At 38.3% G+C, this 18,590-nt stretch overlaps 1 protein-coding gene across 1 annotated transcript in view; it reads right to left on the bottom strand.

Moving 5' to 3' along the window:
- LOC127569513 (glutamate receptor ionotropic, delta-2-like) overlaps window positions 1-18,590 on the bottom strand; it is a 317,851-nt gene that overhangs the window by 28,963 nt on the left and 270,298 nt on the right. The window contains exon 12 of the mRNA XM_052014230.1: window positions 8,244-8,388. Coding sequence (XP_051870190.1) covers window positions 8,244-8,388 — 145 coding nt within the window. The remainder of the gene's footprint in view (window positions 1-8,243; window positions 8,389-18,590) is intronic.

Raw genomic sequence — 18,590 nt, 5'->3', positions numbered from 1 at the left:
TTTCCTTTGTTAGAAGTAGTGAGTGCATGGTCCATCCCAGTTGGCCCTTGAGGTTACTGGTGACCCAGAATAAAATCTTCACCAATTAGATTCAGTCAACATGATTTCAAGTGACTGAATGCACTGGATGTAGTAAACACAAGGAAGACTTGTTGGTAGTGCTGAAGACATACTCCAGATCCAGCTGCACCATCAGCAAAATATTCCTGTATGGTCACAACACTGGTGTTCAGCCAATAGTGTGGAAAATTGCTCAATTCTGACCTGCTTACATAAAGTAGGGAAAATCTAATTGGCACACTATTTACATTAATGACCCTGAGAAGGCAATGAGCATATGTACAAAAACAATGGAAGGGCATGTTGTTATGAGGACATTGTGATTCTGCAATGGGATATGGATATATTGAATGACTTGGTGAAAACCTGGCTAATGGAGTTCAATGTGGGGAAGTGTGAGGTCGTGCACTTCAGTAAGAGGAATCCTGCCGCTGTCTCTAAGGAGTTTGTACGTTCTCCCCGTGACTGTATGGGTTTCCTCCGGGTGCTCCCCTTCCACATTCCAAAAACGTACAGGTTAGGAGCTGTGGGCATGCTATGTTGGCGCCGGAAGAGTGGTGACACTTGCGGGCTGCCCCCAGCACATTCTCAGTAATGCAAAAAGACGCATTTCACTGTGTGTTTCAATGTACATGCGACTAATAAATAAATATCTTATTATCTAAATGGAGAGACACTGCAAATGTGTGAAGTTCAGACAGATCTGGGTGTCATAATGCATGAATCACAAAAGGTTGGCAGGCAGGTCCATCAACTAGTTAAGAAGGCAAACAAGATGTTAGCCTTTATTGTGAAGGGCAATATATAAAACGCTGGAGGAACTCAGCGGGTCAGGCAGCATCTATGGAGGGAAAGCTACAGTGGACAAAGGGTCCAGATGAAGGGTCTCGACCTGAAACGTCGACTGTCCATTCTGTCCATAGATGCTGCCTGACCTGCTGAGTTCCTCCAGCACTTTGTGTGTTGATCCAGATTCCAGTATCTGCAGTCTGTTGTGTCTCCTTTATTGTGAAGAGATTGGAGTTTAAGAATAGAAAGGTTTGGCTATATTTTTACAGGGTGTTGGTGATGCCATACCTTGAATAGTGTGTACATTTTTTGTTCCCTTATCTGAAAAAGGATATACTAGCATTGACAGCAGTCAAAAAAGGATTCACCAGACTACTCCCTGGAATAAGAGGGTTGTCTTATCAAAAGAGGCCAGGCAGCTTGGGCTGTACACCTTGGAGTTTAGAAGAATGACCTTATTCAAATATATAAATCTGAAGGGGGCTTAACAGGGGAGATGTTGTGATGCTTTCACCAGTGAGAGACTCACAAACAAGCCTACATAGCTGCAAATTAGGGGACTGGTCATTTAAAACTGAGGTATATAGAATTTTTTTCTCTCAGAGGGTAGCAAATCTCTCAAATTCTCTGCCTCCCAGGATGGTGAAGGCCAGATCATTAGATTATTTAAGGTGAAGATAGATAAGTATTTGAAAGATCAAAGAATTGAGGGTTATGGGGAACTAGCACAGAAGATGAGCTGAGGGAGGCATAGATTAGCCATGATCATATTGAATGGTGGGGCAGGCTTGAGGGGACTTGTGGTCTACTCCTGTCCCTATTTTCTTGTGTTTGTTGTGAAATACTAACTCTTCAATATACTCTCAATCGTTAGCAATCTAGCCATCTCTCATCCCTTTCTTATATTACTCTCCATCCATAACCTCTTCTCCAGCCCAATGCCTCTTTCCATTTCTGTTTGCATCGACCCCTGGATTCACTTACTCCTGCACTTCCAGAGTTCCTGTTGTCTAATCTTAGGCACTCCATTTTGGATAGAGAAGCAATGTAGTTTGTAACACTTTGCGCAAGATAAGAAAGATTATTAATCATTAAACTGGTTCATTTTGAAAACACTCCCACTCCAATTTCATGTCTATTTTTTCTTGAATCTCTATTGTTCAAATTCCATCTGTACCCTTGCCAAAGTCACACATGACATCATCTGTATCCTTGTTGAAGTGATGAATGAGATCACCTGTGACTGTGTGAGTGAAGCCATCTTCCTGCTTGACCTTTCCACAGAGTGTGGTCCTTTTCTTTCCACCCACCCCCCTTATGCGGTCTTTAGTTTCAACTGTTTGTCTTTCTTGGCTCTTCTCCCAGTTCTTTTTTTTTCTACAGTTTCATTTCTGGAATCTTGTAAGATTTCATTCTTGACTTTTTTTTCCTTTTCCTCATTTGTATGCTAACCCTTAGTGACAACATCCACAAGTGAAAATACTGCTGCCAACTAAATGTTGAAGATGAGCACATGAAGTGGCATTCATACTGTCAAATTACTTCTCCAACTACACCCTAGTTTTTCATTCTCCCTGGTCTGGACCCAACAATGCTGACGTCGCCTTCATTCTTGATTATTTCAATGTCTTATTTGCTTGACTTGTAACATGTACATTTAAATCCTAGTATGCATGTCTTTTCCATGGAATCTCTTCACTCTGCTATTAACTACTCTGAATTATTTTGCCTTGTGTGTTTTTTATATTCTGATATCTTTCATCCACTCTTCCTTCATGCCAGGAATAGTTCCCCTAGATGGGGAAGTCCTCAATGAGTGTTGCACAAGATTTGGGTATCCTAGTAATTATTAGAGATTGAAACATGGACAAGCTGTCGAACTTCTACGTAAGACGTTGTCTCTCAGAACAAAAACAAAATCAATGGCGTGCCAAAGAAGAACAACTGCTGGTGAAATGCAGGTCTGGAACTCATTGTGTGGCACTTTTTCTCAACACTCCAAATCTTAAAATCACTTTGTTCTGGAGTCTAATGCAACTGTGTCCAGGTTCAGGTTGAATCATGCCACTCCAAAAACTTGTCTAGGCACTTCCAGTCAGGGACACCCTTGCTCATCTGACATGATAGCTGCATCATCCATATATGGAGTGATGTTGATTCCTGTGCAATTCTCCTCTGCACTGTTGACCAGGAAATTAGGTCACATTATTCCAAGAAGCACCTATCAATGAGCACCCGTATGACAACATTATTTTGGGAGCTTTACTCCTTCTGAAGCAGGAAATTTAAACGAGGCCTCGGAAAGCAGGCTACAACCTATGCTGGGAAGCTGACACAGATACGCCCCCTTGAACATTTTTTTTAAAACTTACTTGCTCTCCTCAGGCAACTATTCCTCCAGTACCCACCCAATCCCCATAACGTCTTGACCCTCACTGCATGAATGATCTTTTGAAGTCCCTGTCTGGACTTCCCTTCCCACACCTGAAGCCCATCCATCTTCAGGTACCACAGCACATCCCCTTGTCCCCTCCCCAGTCTCTGGAGCCAAGCTCTGATCATACTCCATCTCGCAACTGCCAACGGGGCATAATCCACTGGTTCACCCAGCTCTCGATCCCCAGATCCAGACTCTTCATATTTTCCTTCACACAGCAGAATGGATACAAGAAGATAATAGAAGTAATATTCAAGGATAATATAAAGCTTTTGTTGTATAAAATTAGACTACAGATAACATAAAAGAATGGCTGGGACCAGTTATGCCCATGAAAAGATGGCAATGTTGCAACTATTATCGATAACAGTTTGATAAAATTGCGGGAAGAAATAAAACCAAGAATGAAAAGGAAGCGGGGGAGGACTCTCTCCTCAATAGATCTAGACACAAATGCATGGATTGAATCACATATGTTATAATGCAACCATATACCTGTATATACTGGTCCGTGTTTGATGTAATTGGGGCAGATATTGATGAACCTAGTGTTCACCTCTTCTGCGATGTCTGTGGTTGCACTTACATTTAGCATGCCCATGGCTCCTGACAGTCTGCTGGCCTTGTTACTGAGGCCATTCCATGATACAGCCTGACCATGAGCAGTGACTAGGTCACAGGCGATGGAAACTAAGTTCCTTCCCCTGGACTTCCCTGACTGACAACTTGCGCTGACAAAGACCATTTCTGTTTTTTCCTTCCTTTTCATTCCTGATCTGTGATGGTCAGAGACATTTAGAAAAGGATAAAAAAACTAAATATTAAAACATAAATTAATTTAAAACCACATTCAACGTAAATAAATTAATTAAAATATTAAAAAGAACTAAAAAAACAGAAACTACTTTCCATTTTCAAATCTTTCTAATAAACATCAAATTAATGCAACGAGACTAGTTGTGCCAGCTATGGCTAGTGTAAAGATAATGTAAAGATCAAAGTTAGAGATATCTGGCCTCTCAGCTCAATGCAACTTAATGCAAATTCTGGACTTAATGCAACTGACCTCCAGTACTCCTACACTTCTGTGTAGGCATGGAAGTCCCAAATGCACTGACATACCTACTGCAGCTGTGAAGCACTTCTCTTTGGAACCACCACCCAGACATTAATGTGATCCAGCTCATTGTTTTGTTGTTGGATATTTCAAGCTGTTGTTTGGTTAATGAATGTCTTCCATGGCCATTGAATTTCGATGAAAGAGGGAATTACAAAATCTATAGCATATTTCTTTACAAATGTATAAACATTTCCACCAATATTTACAGCTTTGTTCATTGGATGCCAAATATAATACAAGTTTAATATTTTATACTAAGATTCCATGCTAAATAGAATGAAAAATATGACTATGTAGGGATTAAGAGGATTCTGTTATTGATTGGGAAGAACTATGAATATACATATCTGGCAGATGGCTTCCACAGAACATTAACTGGAAATGCAGCACTTCCTGAGTAAATTGGGAATTTAATCATTTTCATGTAGCTTTTTAAAAACAAATTGTGAAGAAAAAAGTTAATCCAATCCATTTTATCTTGAGAAGAGTTATGTGGACATCATCCTTGGTAAACTGTAATTTGCTGGATTTTGTCACTTTATTTTAAAAATCGTCTATTTAAAAGATTTGTGCTAATGATTCAAAATAGAGATCAGCACAATTTTAACTATTAGAGAATCAAGGATATGGAGTTGGTGCAGGAAAGAGACATGGAGGTAGATGATCGTACACCTCAGTGCCACTGGTTGGTAGAGCAGGCATAAAGGGCCACATAGCCTTCTCCTACTATTTTTAATGGTCTTATGAATCCAACTTTGCTCATGTTGTATACATATGATAAAAATATGGTGACTGAATGGTTATATGGGCAAGGTAAAATGAGTTCATAAAATACTAATCACAATTACAAAGTGTTACTTAAATAAATTTTGAACCCAGCATTTATTAACCAATTATAATAAAGGGTGCTGATCTATTGCGTGACCACACAGCATTAAACTATAAATGGGAACCATACACTCAGGAACTATTCCATACTATCAGTTCACTTCTAGAAGACAGTAAAATCAAGAATGAAAAGGATGATGGACAGAAGGGACCAGGTCCATCATTATCTGCCCCAATGGCATCAAATTTACTCGTACATGGTTGCATCAAAACATATGTGTGGTCTGGATGCAGACACATGGGCTGAGTCATATACATGTTCTGATGCAATCAAAAACAGCAAATATTGGTCTATATTTGGTATTATTGGATAGGATCGAGATGGTCCTGTTCTCCTGGTGGGAGGGATGTGGTTGCACTTACTTTTTGAAGGCCTTTCATTACAGGAAATGAGACAATCAGTACTTAAAATATGCAAACAAATGCACTTCATTACAAGCATTTTACAGACTGGGAAACAGTGGAATGCTCCGTGAATTGGATTCATAAAGGAAATCTGATAATATATTTGACTTGTAACACAAGGGAGTGGATTAAGTGCACTATATGTATGTGTACTCTGCTTAAGATCTTCACAACAGATTGAGAAATCCATGGAAGTCTAGTTTTGATTTGACCAACACTGAGTGAAAACTTTCTGTCCACAAATGACTCAGATGCAGGTTGAGAAGGGTCAAGAGAGAGCAAGAACATGCTCTCTCTTATAGGTGTGAGGAGCCTGTTGGGGCAGCAGAGACAGAAAACCACATCACAATTAAACAATATTTGAATATTTGTGCAAATGAAGAGCTGTGACTTGCAGAACTACAGAATTGGTGCTGGAGGGTGGGATTTTGGTATGGTAGCTCCCATTTACTCAGCACAGACATAATAAGTCAAATATTTGGACAATGAATCTTCTCTGATTCTATAAACTTAATGAAAGTCCAACTCATTCAAGATCCTTAAGGAAATATAACAATTATCTGCTGGGAAAATAGGAAGATGAGTAAAATACATAATTTAGCTCTCTGGACTTTGTAATGATGCAGAAAATATGACAAGCAAGCCTAATACAATTGAGAAGAAATATTAAAAAGTAATTTACACTACAGAATATCATATTATGTTTATTATCTGATATCTACTAGGAAAATGAATTTGTACATTTTTGAATATGATCATAACATGTATTGAAATGGTATTAAATAAATTTTAAGTCTAATCATGATCATGTTATGACTATCTTTGCTGTGAAATCCAAGGAAGTAAGTTAGGAAGAATATCATTTCGGCTCTAATCCTTTAATGAAGATAGCACAGTGAAACATTGAAGTATTATTTATATTACGTTGTTATTAGGAACTCTATTGATATTTCTTTTTGTCTCTCCTTTGGGCTTAGATAACAACACAGCATAGATACAGGCCCTTCAGCCTTCATGCTGACCATGTTGTCCACCCAGCTAGTCCCAATTTCTTGCGTTTAGCCCGTATCCCTCCAGGCCCCTCCCCTCCATGTAACTATCCAAGTGCTTCTTAAAAGATACTATTGTATCTGTCTCCACCACTTCCTCTGGTAGCTCATTCCATATACTCACCACCCTCTGTGTGAAAAAGTTGCTTCTCAGGTCCCTTTTAAATCTTTCTCCTCTCACCTTAAACCTATGCCCCCCTAATTTTGGACTCCCCTACCCTGGGGAAAAGGCTGTTACCATGCACCTTATCTATGCTTCTCATAATTTTAAACACTTCTATAAGGTTGCCCCTCATTCGCCAACATTCCAAGGAATAAAGACCTAGCCTGGCCAACCTCTCCCTAAAACTCAGGTCCTCTAGTCCTGGCAGCATCCTTGTAAATCTTTTCTGCACTCTTTCCAGTTTAACCACGTCTATAACAGGAAAACTGTGACCAAAACTGTACACAGTACTCCAAGTGCAGCCTCACCAACGACTTGTACACCTGAAACATAACGTCCCAACTCCTATACTCAATGCCCTGGCTGATGAAGGCCCGTATACTAAACAGCTTTTTCACCATGCGGTCTATCTGTGATTCTGCTTTCAATGAACCATGCTCTTGTACTGCCTCTGTTCCATTACATTCCCTAGTGCCCTACCATTCATAGTATAAGTCCTACTCTGGTTTGACTTTCCAAAATGCATCACCTCACACTTATCTGTATTGAAATCCATTTGCCACCCCTCAGCCCACTTGCCTAACCGATCAAGATCCCCCTGTAATCTACGATAACCTTCTTCACTATCAACACCACCTCCTAATTTTGTGTCATCTGCAAGATGAAGACTTACAGGATGAAGGACAATTTGTCATTCAGTCATTTTAAAACAATTAACTCATATAATAAATGGCTTATCACTCCAATTAAACAGTAGAGAGAGGAATATGATACTTTTTTATGAAATTAACAATAGCAATGTGGATATATGAGAAGAATAATGCTAAACAAGTCACAACTTCCAAAATCAAGGGTAATTTTAACCTAAGAATTCCTTCTTCTTTGTAGTCAGTCTCTTGGGATTGAGAATGACTTGCTTCTATTCCAGTTTTGTGGGTTCCGAGGTGAGCGATGAGGCCAATGTGGAAACCACAGACTCTTTCATGGATGGGGTCCATGAGTCGCTTGTGAGGTGGTGTGCCCCTTTTGGCATTTACAGTGGGCTTCTGTGTGCTTTCAGTGCATAGGCTTCAGGACGTTAACGCCATTCTGAATGTTGCTCTTCCACTTTGAGCAATCGCACGCCAAGAATTCCCAAGAATCAATGGGAACGTTGCAGCAGGTGGAGGAGTGGTCCCACTTAATATCACCTTTGAATATGTGCTTTGATTAAAGATAGTTTAACTAAAAGCCTATACTTCACTTTTTGTTTTGCTGCCAGACGTTTTACTTGTAGCAAGACTACATCAGGGAGTTTTATTTTCTTACAAACAGATAATAATAATGTCTTACCGGACAGGGTTTTCAATACGATTGGTGGTCAAGATGGCAGTGAGATTTGCAGTGTACGTTGAGATAATTATAAATACAAAGAGCCACCAAAAACCCATCAACAAGCGAACTGCCAAAGTGTTCAGGGGGATTTCACCTCCTGTTCCTGGAAAAAGTAGAGCACAAATTAGTGTCTGCGTGTCTCTAAATTAGCTCAAGGACTTAAATGTCAGGAGAATTACAAAAATGTAAAGTGAATCAGGTGATATTAGTAAGATATTGTTGAGAAAATGCAGTTGTGGGTACTTCTTTACATTAAACTCTAATATTTACAGCTCGATGGTATGGGATACAAATTTAATTGCACCAATTTTAACTTTTCCTCCCTTATTTCATTGATGCATTGGAAAGTTACCCTCTCAATCCTGTAAGGGACTTCTTGAGGACTGCTTAATTGGTCACATGTAAACTTAGATCCACCAAATGTAGTTTCAGACTAACTGAGTTAGTAAAGGAGACAAAAGAACTCATGCACTCTTTAGTTATCTCTTCTGATGCCTTTATTAATAAATATGTAAGTTGCAATAAATTTGCAACTTCTGGATTAGCATGTGCTGTCATAATACAAACATTTTGCCATATAAAACAAGCAGCTTTTTTAATTTCTCGACCATTGTTTCCAATAATCAGACAAACTGCCTCAGGTCCTTCACAATAACTGCAAATGGATTCATCCTCATTCTTCAAGATGGTCACGACTACGAATTTAAGCATCGTTTCCGAAGTTGGGTTGTGTGAGCTGGTCACTATAATGTAGTTTAAGATGGATGGTCATGAAATATTAAAGGTAGGGAGGAAGATGTAAAGAGGCTTTAAGGGGATAGATGAGCTAAATAAGTGAACAAGAAAATGGCAGATAGAATATACTGTGGAGAAATGTGAGATCATCCACTTTGGTGCACAAAACAGAAAAGCTGATTATTTTGTTTTTAAAATAGTGACAGGTTTGTATATATTGATTTTAAAGTGATACAGGTCACTGAAAGCCAATATGCTGGTAAAGCTCACAATTAGGAAGGCAAATGGTATGTTGGCCTATGTTATAAGAGGATGAGAGTACAGGAATGAATATGTCTTACTGTAATTACAAAGAGTCTTGGGGAGAACTATATACGCTTTTGGTTTCCTTACCTAAACAAAGAATATTATTGCCACAAAGCGAGTGCAGTGAAGATTCACCGGACTGATTCACGGGATAGCAGGTTTGTTACATGAGATGAGATTGAGGGATAATTATGGAGGTGTCTCTGCTGTCAGCTGAGGTCCTTCTCAGTTGTCTCCTCCCAGTGGCTGAAGAACTGTTTCTTGAATCATTGTGTATATTCTATCCATCAAGAGACCCAACAGAAATGTTCATAACTGTGTGACCATTAACCAGCGTACACTGCCTTTTTCAACTACACAAGAACCTTCACCTCTGTCCATCAAGAATTCTTCTCAAATTGGCTGTCCTCAGAAACTCATTCCTATCTGCTGCGTGGTGAAATTCAAGCTATGATTCTAACCATTGCATCCAGCATAGATCCAATCTTAGTGCAGAATGGGATCAAGAAAGGCAGTGTCATTGCTTCAACACCCTTTCCAATCCTCTTTGCTGCAATCTTACACCTCACCTCCAACAAGTTCCTCACCAGAGTGGAACAAATCTGTCAGATGAATGGAAAACTGATCATCCTTTATTATCTCCACTCTAGAACCATGTCACTCCCAACTTCAGACATCGAGCTGCAGTATACAGATGATGTTGACATATATACACACTCAGAGGCTGAATTTCAAGTCAACATGGACTCATTCACTGAAGAAAATAGACCTTAAACTGAACATCTTTAAGTCAAAGGTCCTTTACCAAACCTGTCCCTGTTGTACAACATTGCCCCTGAAAGTTGTCTACATCTAGCTCAAATGTGGAAAATTAAAATATGAATTTCCTACACATATCATTTTGTTGATAAAAATGAAATTGCATAGCTAATCACCAAGTACCTGTAATACATATACCTTGGTGGTTCCTGAGCAGCGAATAAACTGTGGATAAATAGGTAGGTGGTTAGATAACTTCCAAATTATCTCTCCGCAATATTATACATTTTGGAGGGATAATGACAGAGGTATGCTTACACTCAATGCTAAAACTTTCAAAGTTCAGAACCACATATTACAAAAAGTGAGAATGAGATAAACAGTATCAAAAGGGATAGATTTTATAAAGAAAGATACAAGGTACAAAAGCAAAATCCAAATACCTGGACAGTCTCCAAAGAGAATATATCCCTAGAATTCCATATTATGTCTTCCAATGGCGCCACCCAATGTGAAATAAATAACACCCACCAATGGCCTGGAAGGGTATTTAAATGCAAAATTCCTTTGTCAAAATGAAGTGCATTTCCATTGGCACACAGGTTGGCATAACCTCAATTTAAAATTGAATAAGTTGATGTGCAGGGAAATTTCAGCCATCCTTTAAAATTAAGTAGTGTTTGAAGGTTGGCTGTGGAGCAGAGCATAATAGATGTAGTTGCAGATGTGTAAGTGTGCCTTTAACAACTGAGTGTACCATGTGGTGTGACCATTGTTGCATCAGATATTGCTGTTAGCTGAGAGTAATGTTTTCAAGGAAATGTGCACTGTTTGAAGCTCTCTCTGTATATTTGTTTATGAAAGCAGTTACCTGAAAGAGCCTACACATTCTAGGAATCTAAGCCGGTTGGCTGTCAGCAACTTGTATGGGGGTTTTATGTCACTCTTCAAGGATAATTGGCACAAGAGCAGCTCGAGCCAGACAGACAACTGACATGTGGGGAGGATGCTCAAGAATACAATATCAAATGTGGAATGTATGAGAGAAACACGAGGGAAAAGTGAGAAGTGTGAATTGAGAAGGGTGAATTGGCTACAAAATTTCAGAGCTAATCACCAATACTTGTAATATTTATGTCCTGATGTTTCTTAGATCATTGGGATGAAGAAGATGTTAAAAAGAAACAGGAGGAGGCTGCTTTGCACCTCAAGCCTGTTCCTCCAATCAATGAAATCACAGCTGATTTGTGACTAAATTTAATGCAACTGCCTTTGCTTTGGAGCACTCAATGCCTTTCCTAAGACAAACTTCCAAATCTCTGATTTATAGTTTACAATTAATGTAGCATCAATCACTGTTTATAGAAGATAGTTCCAATCCACTACCACTCTCTGTCTGTAGAAGTATTTTCTAACTTTAGGCCTGAAAGACATGGCTTTTTTGAATGTTTCTAATCTTGAGTTCTTGAATTAGTAGTTTCTTCCGACCCAACAATCAATTCTCTTTATTATCTTGAAAAATTCAATCAAATCATCCTCAAACCACTTAAATTCTAGGTAATACAGTCCTTGCTTGTTCAACTGCTCCTTGTAATTCAACACTTGGGGTTCCAAATGTAATTTCTGTATACTCACACTTTGCACTCTTCAAGGTCCATACATTGTTTACGATGTGGTCTCCTCTACATTAGACAAACTAAATGTAGATTGGGTGACTGTTTTGTGGAGTACCTGAACTCAGTCCACAGGAATAAGTCTGAGCTTCTTTAACTCTCCATCTAATTCTCTAGCCTCCTGCACTGTTAAATGAGGCCCAGTGCAGGCTTGAGCTACAACACCTTCACTTCTGCCTAAGCACACTGAACCTTTCCAGACTCAGTACTGAATTCTCCAATTTCAGGTAACTCACTCTTTCTTTCTCTCTTTATAACAACTGAACATTTCTGCCAATCACCTTTCTGTGATTTTGGCTTAGTTTTTCTCTCTCCATTAGTATAGCTTGCCAGTTGAGCATGTCCCACAGGCTTCTGTTAGCAATACATAACATAGACAGAGAAGCATAATCTGCTTCAAACTACCATATTAACCCATTTGGTGTCAGATTATCAGAGGTATTCCTCTTATTCTACCCACCTCTCCCTCAACTTCCCTGCAACAAAAAAAATAGCTTGTTATCTTTCAAAGAGGGTCAGACCTAAAATGTTAATGTTCTTTCTTTTTCTACAAATGCTGACTGACGTGCTGAACACTTCAAGCATTTTCTGTTTTTATTTCAGATTTCAAAACTCTGCAGGTTTTTTTTAATTTTTGATATTTCTTTCAGAATGTGTAGTGCCTAGAATTGCTCACAAGTGTGGAACTGTACCATAACCTCTCCAGCCTTGAGCATAAGTCATTGAGAGCATAGAGGTTGTAATTCTCATCACTAATCAGAAGTACATGAACAAGACAACACACTTTCCAAAAAAATCATTCTGGATTCTGGTCCATTCTCTAAAGATTCATGCTGGCACTCTTTGATCAGCTGAACATTTACAAGATGTTCAGTTATTTTATTCTGAACTATAAACTGTAGTAAGGAAACAAAGGACAGCAGATGCTGGAATCTAATGAAAGACATGACACTGGAGGAACTCAGCAGGCCAGGCAACATCCGTGGAGAAAAGCAACATCCTGACCCGAAATGTTGACCACCTACTTTTCTCCACGGATGCTGTCTGGCCTGCTGAGTTCCTCCAGCATCAGAGTTTAAACTGTAGTAATATCGCAAGGTAATTGTTAATTGGTCTACAAGTCCCTGATATCCTGTTTCCATTTTCTTAAACAGCAGAATGATGTGCATGATTTTTCAATGTAAAAGAAAACAAGAGAGGTTCTTAAAACTAGACAATGTTGGAAGATTATCATTGGAGCACTTTCAACATTTTCATCAAGGTTCTCTTGGTGGCGCTAGATGGAGTAGGTTGCATCTTGGCACTGCTCCACTCACTTTTTAATTTTTTGTACACCACCCCCTAATAAGACTTTTATAAGATTGATTTTGATTTTTAATTGCCGGAAATGAACACCAGAGCTAGAGGCGCAGCTGAAAGCAAGGGGAATGGTTTCTAAACTCCTGGATAAAAAACTTGATCAGAAATTTTCCACTTTGGAAACGCTGTTAAAGGAGATTGAAGACAGGCAGACCACACTCATACAGGAGAGCGTTAAACAACAGCAATTAATTGCTGAACTGGATGAAGCTGGCAAAGAGAAAGATGGTAGACTGAGCTTACTAGAAAAGGATTTAACTGCGACCACCCAAATACTGGAACAGCAAAGACAGAAGATTATTGATTTAGAAAGCCGCAGTCGGAGGAATAATTTGAGGATTATTGGCCTTCGCGAAGATGCTGAAATTGGTAATCCTATTGAATTCTTTTCCAAACTTCTGATGGATGTTTTTGGCTCTGAAGTTTTCTCTGTACGTCCCATACTTGATCATACTCACCGAGGTTAAGACCAAAACCCCCAGCAGAGCAAAAACCACGGCCAGTAATATTGAGATTTCACTATGTGAGTACTAAAGAACATTTGATTCGAAACGCTTGTCGTCAAGGAATGATCCAATATAAAGATTGGAAGTTTCGTCTGGTTGAAGATTACAGCCCAGATGCTATGAAAGAGAGATTGTGTTAAAAACCAATTATGTCGCGGCTTTATCAAGGGAAGTATCAACCTGCATTGCTGTTCGCAGCTCACTTGAGGATTGTACTCCCTGACAAATCACGCAAATGGTTTAATTCCGTGAATGAAGCTGAAGAATTTCTCAAAGATTAACTTTTGACTTCAGATGGTTAATAAATATGCTATTCTTTGATTTTTATACCTATCTGATCTACAAGATAATAATTAATTTACAGATTTGAACGTTTTAAGTCCGGAGATTTTTTTTTGCCCTTTGTTAACACTTTCGTGTTTGGTTCTGGAACATGGATACTTATTATGTTTCTATTTTACAATTTTTTTTTCCCTTATATTATTCTACCTTAATATTTTTAATGGTTTATTTCTATGATAATTAAGAATCTGACTGGGGGACTGATTGCTTTTTTTCTTTTTAAATAATAGTAAGATTGTATTTTTTAAATGTTGACTTTCAGTATTTTTGACTGTGTAGAATTTTCTCAGCAAGCCTGTTAATAATTTTGAAATGTTGTTTGGGTACTTGTATGTTCATGTTTTGACTACTGGTGGTGTTTTGCATTCCTTTTAACTTGGAGATTTGCCACCAAAAGAGGTGGGGTTAAGGGATTCAGTGAATAGCATTCTGGCTGTCTATTGGCCAGTTTTCAGGCTTTTCTGGGTGGGGGGTGCGGTTGTTTTTAGTTTAGTTTTCTTCTTCTTCTGGACTGATTTAAAACCACAAATATGCCTGAATTGTCATCATATCCGGCTCCTCTTTGAACTCTTTTTCATCTTCCTATTAATGGGTCTCCTGTGCAGTAAGGTTAACCCTTTACATACCATATGTTTTAGTCTATTAAAATGGATAATATGATTAATTTTGTTTCATGGAATACGAATGGTTTAAATAATCCAATTAAGTGGAAGAAGATCTTTAAAGTTTTTCATAGACTGAACGCTCGGTTTATTTTTGCTCAGGTGACTCATATTAGGAGAGAGGATAATCAGCACTTCTTTAGATTTTGGAGGGGTCAACAGTTTCATTCTAACTCACAAGCGAAGGTGAAAGGAGTCTCTATTTTTACAGACTCCTCGATTTCATTTGTTCATCATGAAACAATCTCAGACCCGAATGGTAGATTTTTATTAATTACTGGCTTACTTCATAACAAAAAAGTTGTTATGGTTAATGTTTATGCACCTAATGTTGATCATCCCAAGTTCTTTAAACATTTATTTGCATCTTTTCCTAATTTAAATGAATATACGTTGATTATGGGTGGAGATTTCAATTGTTGTTTAAACCCTTCGATGGATAGATCTGCGTCGAATCAAGTACTTCCAAACAAATCCGTTGTCTTTATTAATTCCTTTTTAGTTGATCCCCGAATTTTAGAAGTTTGGAGATTCCTACATTCATATGATAAAGAGTTTTCATTCTTTTCTCATGTTTATCACAACTACTCTAGAATTGATTACTTCTTTATCGATTCTCGATTAGCTCCATTTGTTATTGATTGTAAGTATGATGCAATTGCCATTTCTGATCATGCGCCATTGAAACTATCAATCAAATTAGTGGACGTACCCTCTGGTGCCAGACAATGGCGATTCACTTCTTCTTTACTTCAGGAGTTAGACTTTGTTCATTTTATTAAAGAACAGTTTTCCTAATTCTTCTCAACTAATTCTATGGAAGAAATTTCCAGTGGGATATTATGGGATACCTTTAAAGCCTATATCCGTGGTCAAATTATTTCATACTCTGCTGGATTGAAAAAACAAACTAATAATGAATTATGCATATTGATTGATAATATTAAGGAAATCGATAAAAAATACTCTGATGCTCCTAATTTGGAGCTTGATAAAAAGAGAATTGAACTTCAATTGCAACACAATTTATTATTAACATCTCCAATTGAAAATCAACTACTCAAAACGAGGAGTCAGTTTTATATACATGGTGATAAGTCTGGTAAATTATTGGCCAACCAACTGACAGCTGCTTCGACTAGTCAGATTATTAAAGTTCGTAAACGAGATGGTAATTACACGATGGACCATGATCAAATTAATAAATCTTTTCAAGAATTTTATACTTCTTTATATCAATCAGAATCTCCTGAGGATTCTACATCAATGCATGAATTTTTAAGGAATTTGAAGATTTCGAAATTATCACTTAATGAATGTTTAATATTAGATGCACACATTTTGGAGGAAGAAATAAAGAAAGCAATTTCTTCAATGAATTCGGGTAAAACACCTGGTCCCGATGGGTATACCGTTGAGTTTTTAAAATCTTTTTCTGATCTTCTCTCTCCCTGGTTAGGTAAAATTTTTAAAGATGCCCTATCAGCAGGTAAATTACCACAATCCTTTTATGAAGCAACTAACTCTTTAATTCTTAAAAAGGATAAAGATCCTACTGAATGTGCATCTTACAGACCTATCTCTTTATTGAATGTCAACTCCAAATTTTTTTCCAAAATATTGGCTTCTAGACTGGAAAAGGTACTTCCACAAATTATTTCTGATGACCAGACAGGATTTATTAAAAATCGTTATTTGCATTTTAATATTAGGTTGTTAATGAATATTGTATATATCCCTTCATCTACAATTCCAGAATGTGTTATCTCGTTAGATGCCGAGAAGGTGTTTGATAGAGTCGAATGGGAATATTTATTTAACACGCTTGAGAAATTTAATTTTAGCCCAAATTTTATATCCGCGATTAAATTGATATACCATAAACCTTTGGCTTCAATATTTACTAATAATCAGAGATCCCCCTTTCTCAGGCTTTTTCAAGGCAACTGACAGGGCTACCCTTTAAGTCCTTTATTATTTGATATTGCCTTGGAACCCTTGGCAATTGTTTTTTGGGACTTTTCTAACATATTTGGTATCACTTGTGGAAAGGGGACCCATAAGATATCAGTATATGCAGATGACCTGTTACTTTATATCTCTAACCCTGAGAAATCCATCCCTGCAGCATTATCACTGCTTGCTCAGTTTAGTGCTTTCTCTGGTTATAGATTAAATCTTAATAAGAGTGAGCTTTTCTCATTAAATATGCAAATCCCAATTTATAGGCAATTACCATTTAGATCAGTGACTGATTATTTAACTTAATTGGGTGTTAAAATTACCAAGAAGCACAAAGACTTATTCAAAGTTAACTTTTTACCTTTAATTGATCATGTTAAACAATTGTTTACTAAATGGTGCCCATTGTCTGTATCATTGATTGGTCAAATTAATGCGGTTAAGATGAATATTTTACCAAAATTTTTGTATTTATTTCAGGCAGTTCCAACGTTCATCTCAAAATCCTTTTTCAATACTATTGATTCTAAAATTCTTTCATGTATATGGCAGAATAAAAACCCAAGGTTAAGTAAGAAATATTTACAAAAATTAAAAAAGGATGGCGGTATGGCTTTGCCTAACTTTAGATTTTACTACTGGGCAATTAATATTAGATATTTAATTTTTTGGACACAAGATTTAGATGTAATTCAATGTCCCCGAAGGGTGTATCATGAGTATGAGTCTGTGAAAGGGTTTTCATTAGCTTCTATTTTAGGAGCCTCACTCCCTGGTATTGTTATTGGTTTATAATAGTCACTTGTACCAAGGTACAGTGAAAAGCTTGTCTTACAAACCAATTGTACTGGTCAATTCATTACACAGTGCAGTTACATTGAGTTAGTACAAAGTGCATTGAAGTAGTACAGGTAAAAACAGTAACAGTACAGAGTAAAGTGTCACAGCTACAGAGAAAGTGCAGTGCAATAAGGTGCAAGGTCACAACAAGGTAGATTGTGCGGTCATAGTTCATCTCATCATATAAGGGAACTGTTCAATAGTCTTATCACAGTGGGGTAGAAGCTGTCCTTAAGTCTGATGGTACGTGCCCTCAGGCTCCTGTATCTTCTGCCTGATGGAAGAGGAGAAAAGGGAGAATGACCCGGGTGGGTGGGGTCTTTGATTATGCTGGCTGCTACACCAAGACAATGAGAGGTAAAGACAGAGTCCAAGGAGGGGAGGCTGGTGTCCGTGATGCGCTGGGCTGTGTCCACAACTCTCTGCAGCTTCTTGCGGTCCTGGGCAGAGCAGTTGCCGTACCAAGCCGTGATACATCCAGATCGGATGCTTTCTATGGTGCATCGGTAAAAGTTGGTAAGAGTCAAAGGGGACAAACCGAATTTCTTTAGCCTCCTGAGGAAGTAGAGGCGCTGGTGAGCTTTCTTGGCTGTGGCATCTACATGATTTGACCGGGATAGATTGTTGGTGATGTTCACTCTCAGGAACTTGAAACTCTCAACCCTCTCAACCTCAGCGCCATTGATGTAGACAGCTGCATGTACACCGCCTGCTTTCCTGAAGTCAATGACCAGCTCTTTTGTTTTGTTGACATTGAGGGAAAGGTTGTTGTCATGACACCATTCCACTAAGCTCTCTATCTTCTTCCTGTACTCCGACTCATCGCTGTTTGAGATATGGCCTACAATGGTGGTATCATCTGCAAACTTGTAGATGGAGTTAGAGCAGAATCTGGGCACACAGTCATGAGTGTATAGGGAGTAGAGGGCTGAGGACGCAGCCTTGTGGGGCACCAGTGTTGAGAATAATCGTGCCGGAGGATTTGCTGCCTATCCTCACTGATTGCGGTCTGTTGGTTAGAAATTCAAGGATCCACTTACAGAGGGAGGTGTTGAATCCTAGGTCTTGGAGTTTGGTGACGTTTGCTTGGAATTATTGTATTGAAGGCAGAGCTGTAGTCAATAAACAATAGTCTAACGTATGTGTCTTTACTGTCCAGAT

The sequence above is a fragment of the Pristis pectinata genome, chromosome 4, assembly GCF_009764475.1.
Source record: "Pristis pectinata isolate sPriPec2 chromosome 4, sPriPec2.1.pri, whole genome shotgun sequence".
NCBI lineage: Eukaryota > Metazoa > Chordata > Chondrichthyes > Rhinopristiformes > Pristidae > Pristis > Pristis pectinata.
Note: the sequence above shows the minus strand (reverse complement) of the source record. Positions and strands in the feature narration are given on the sequence as shown.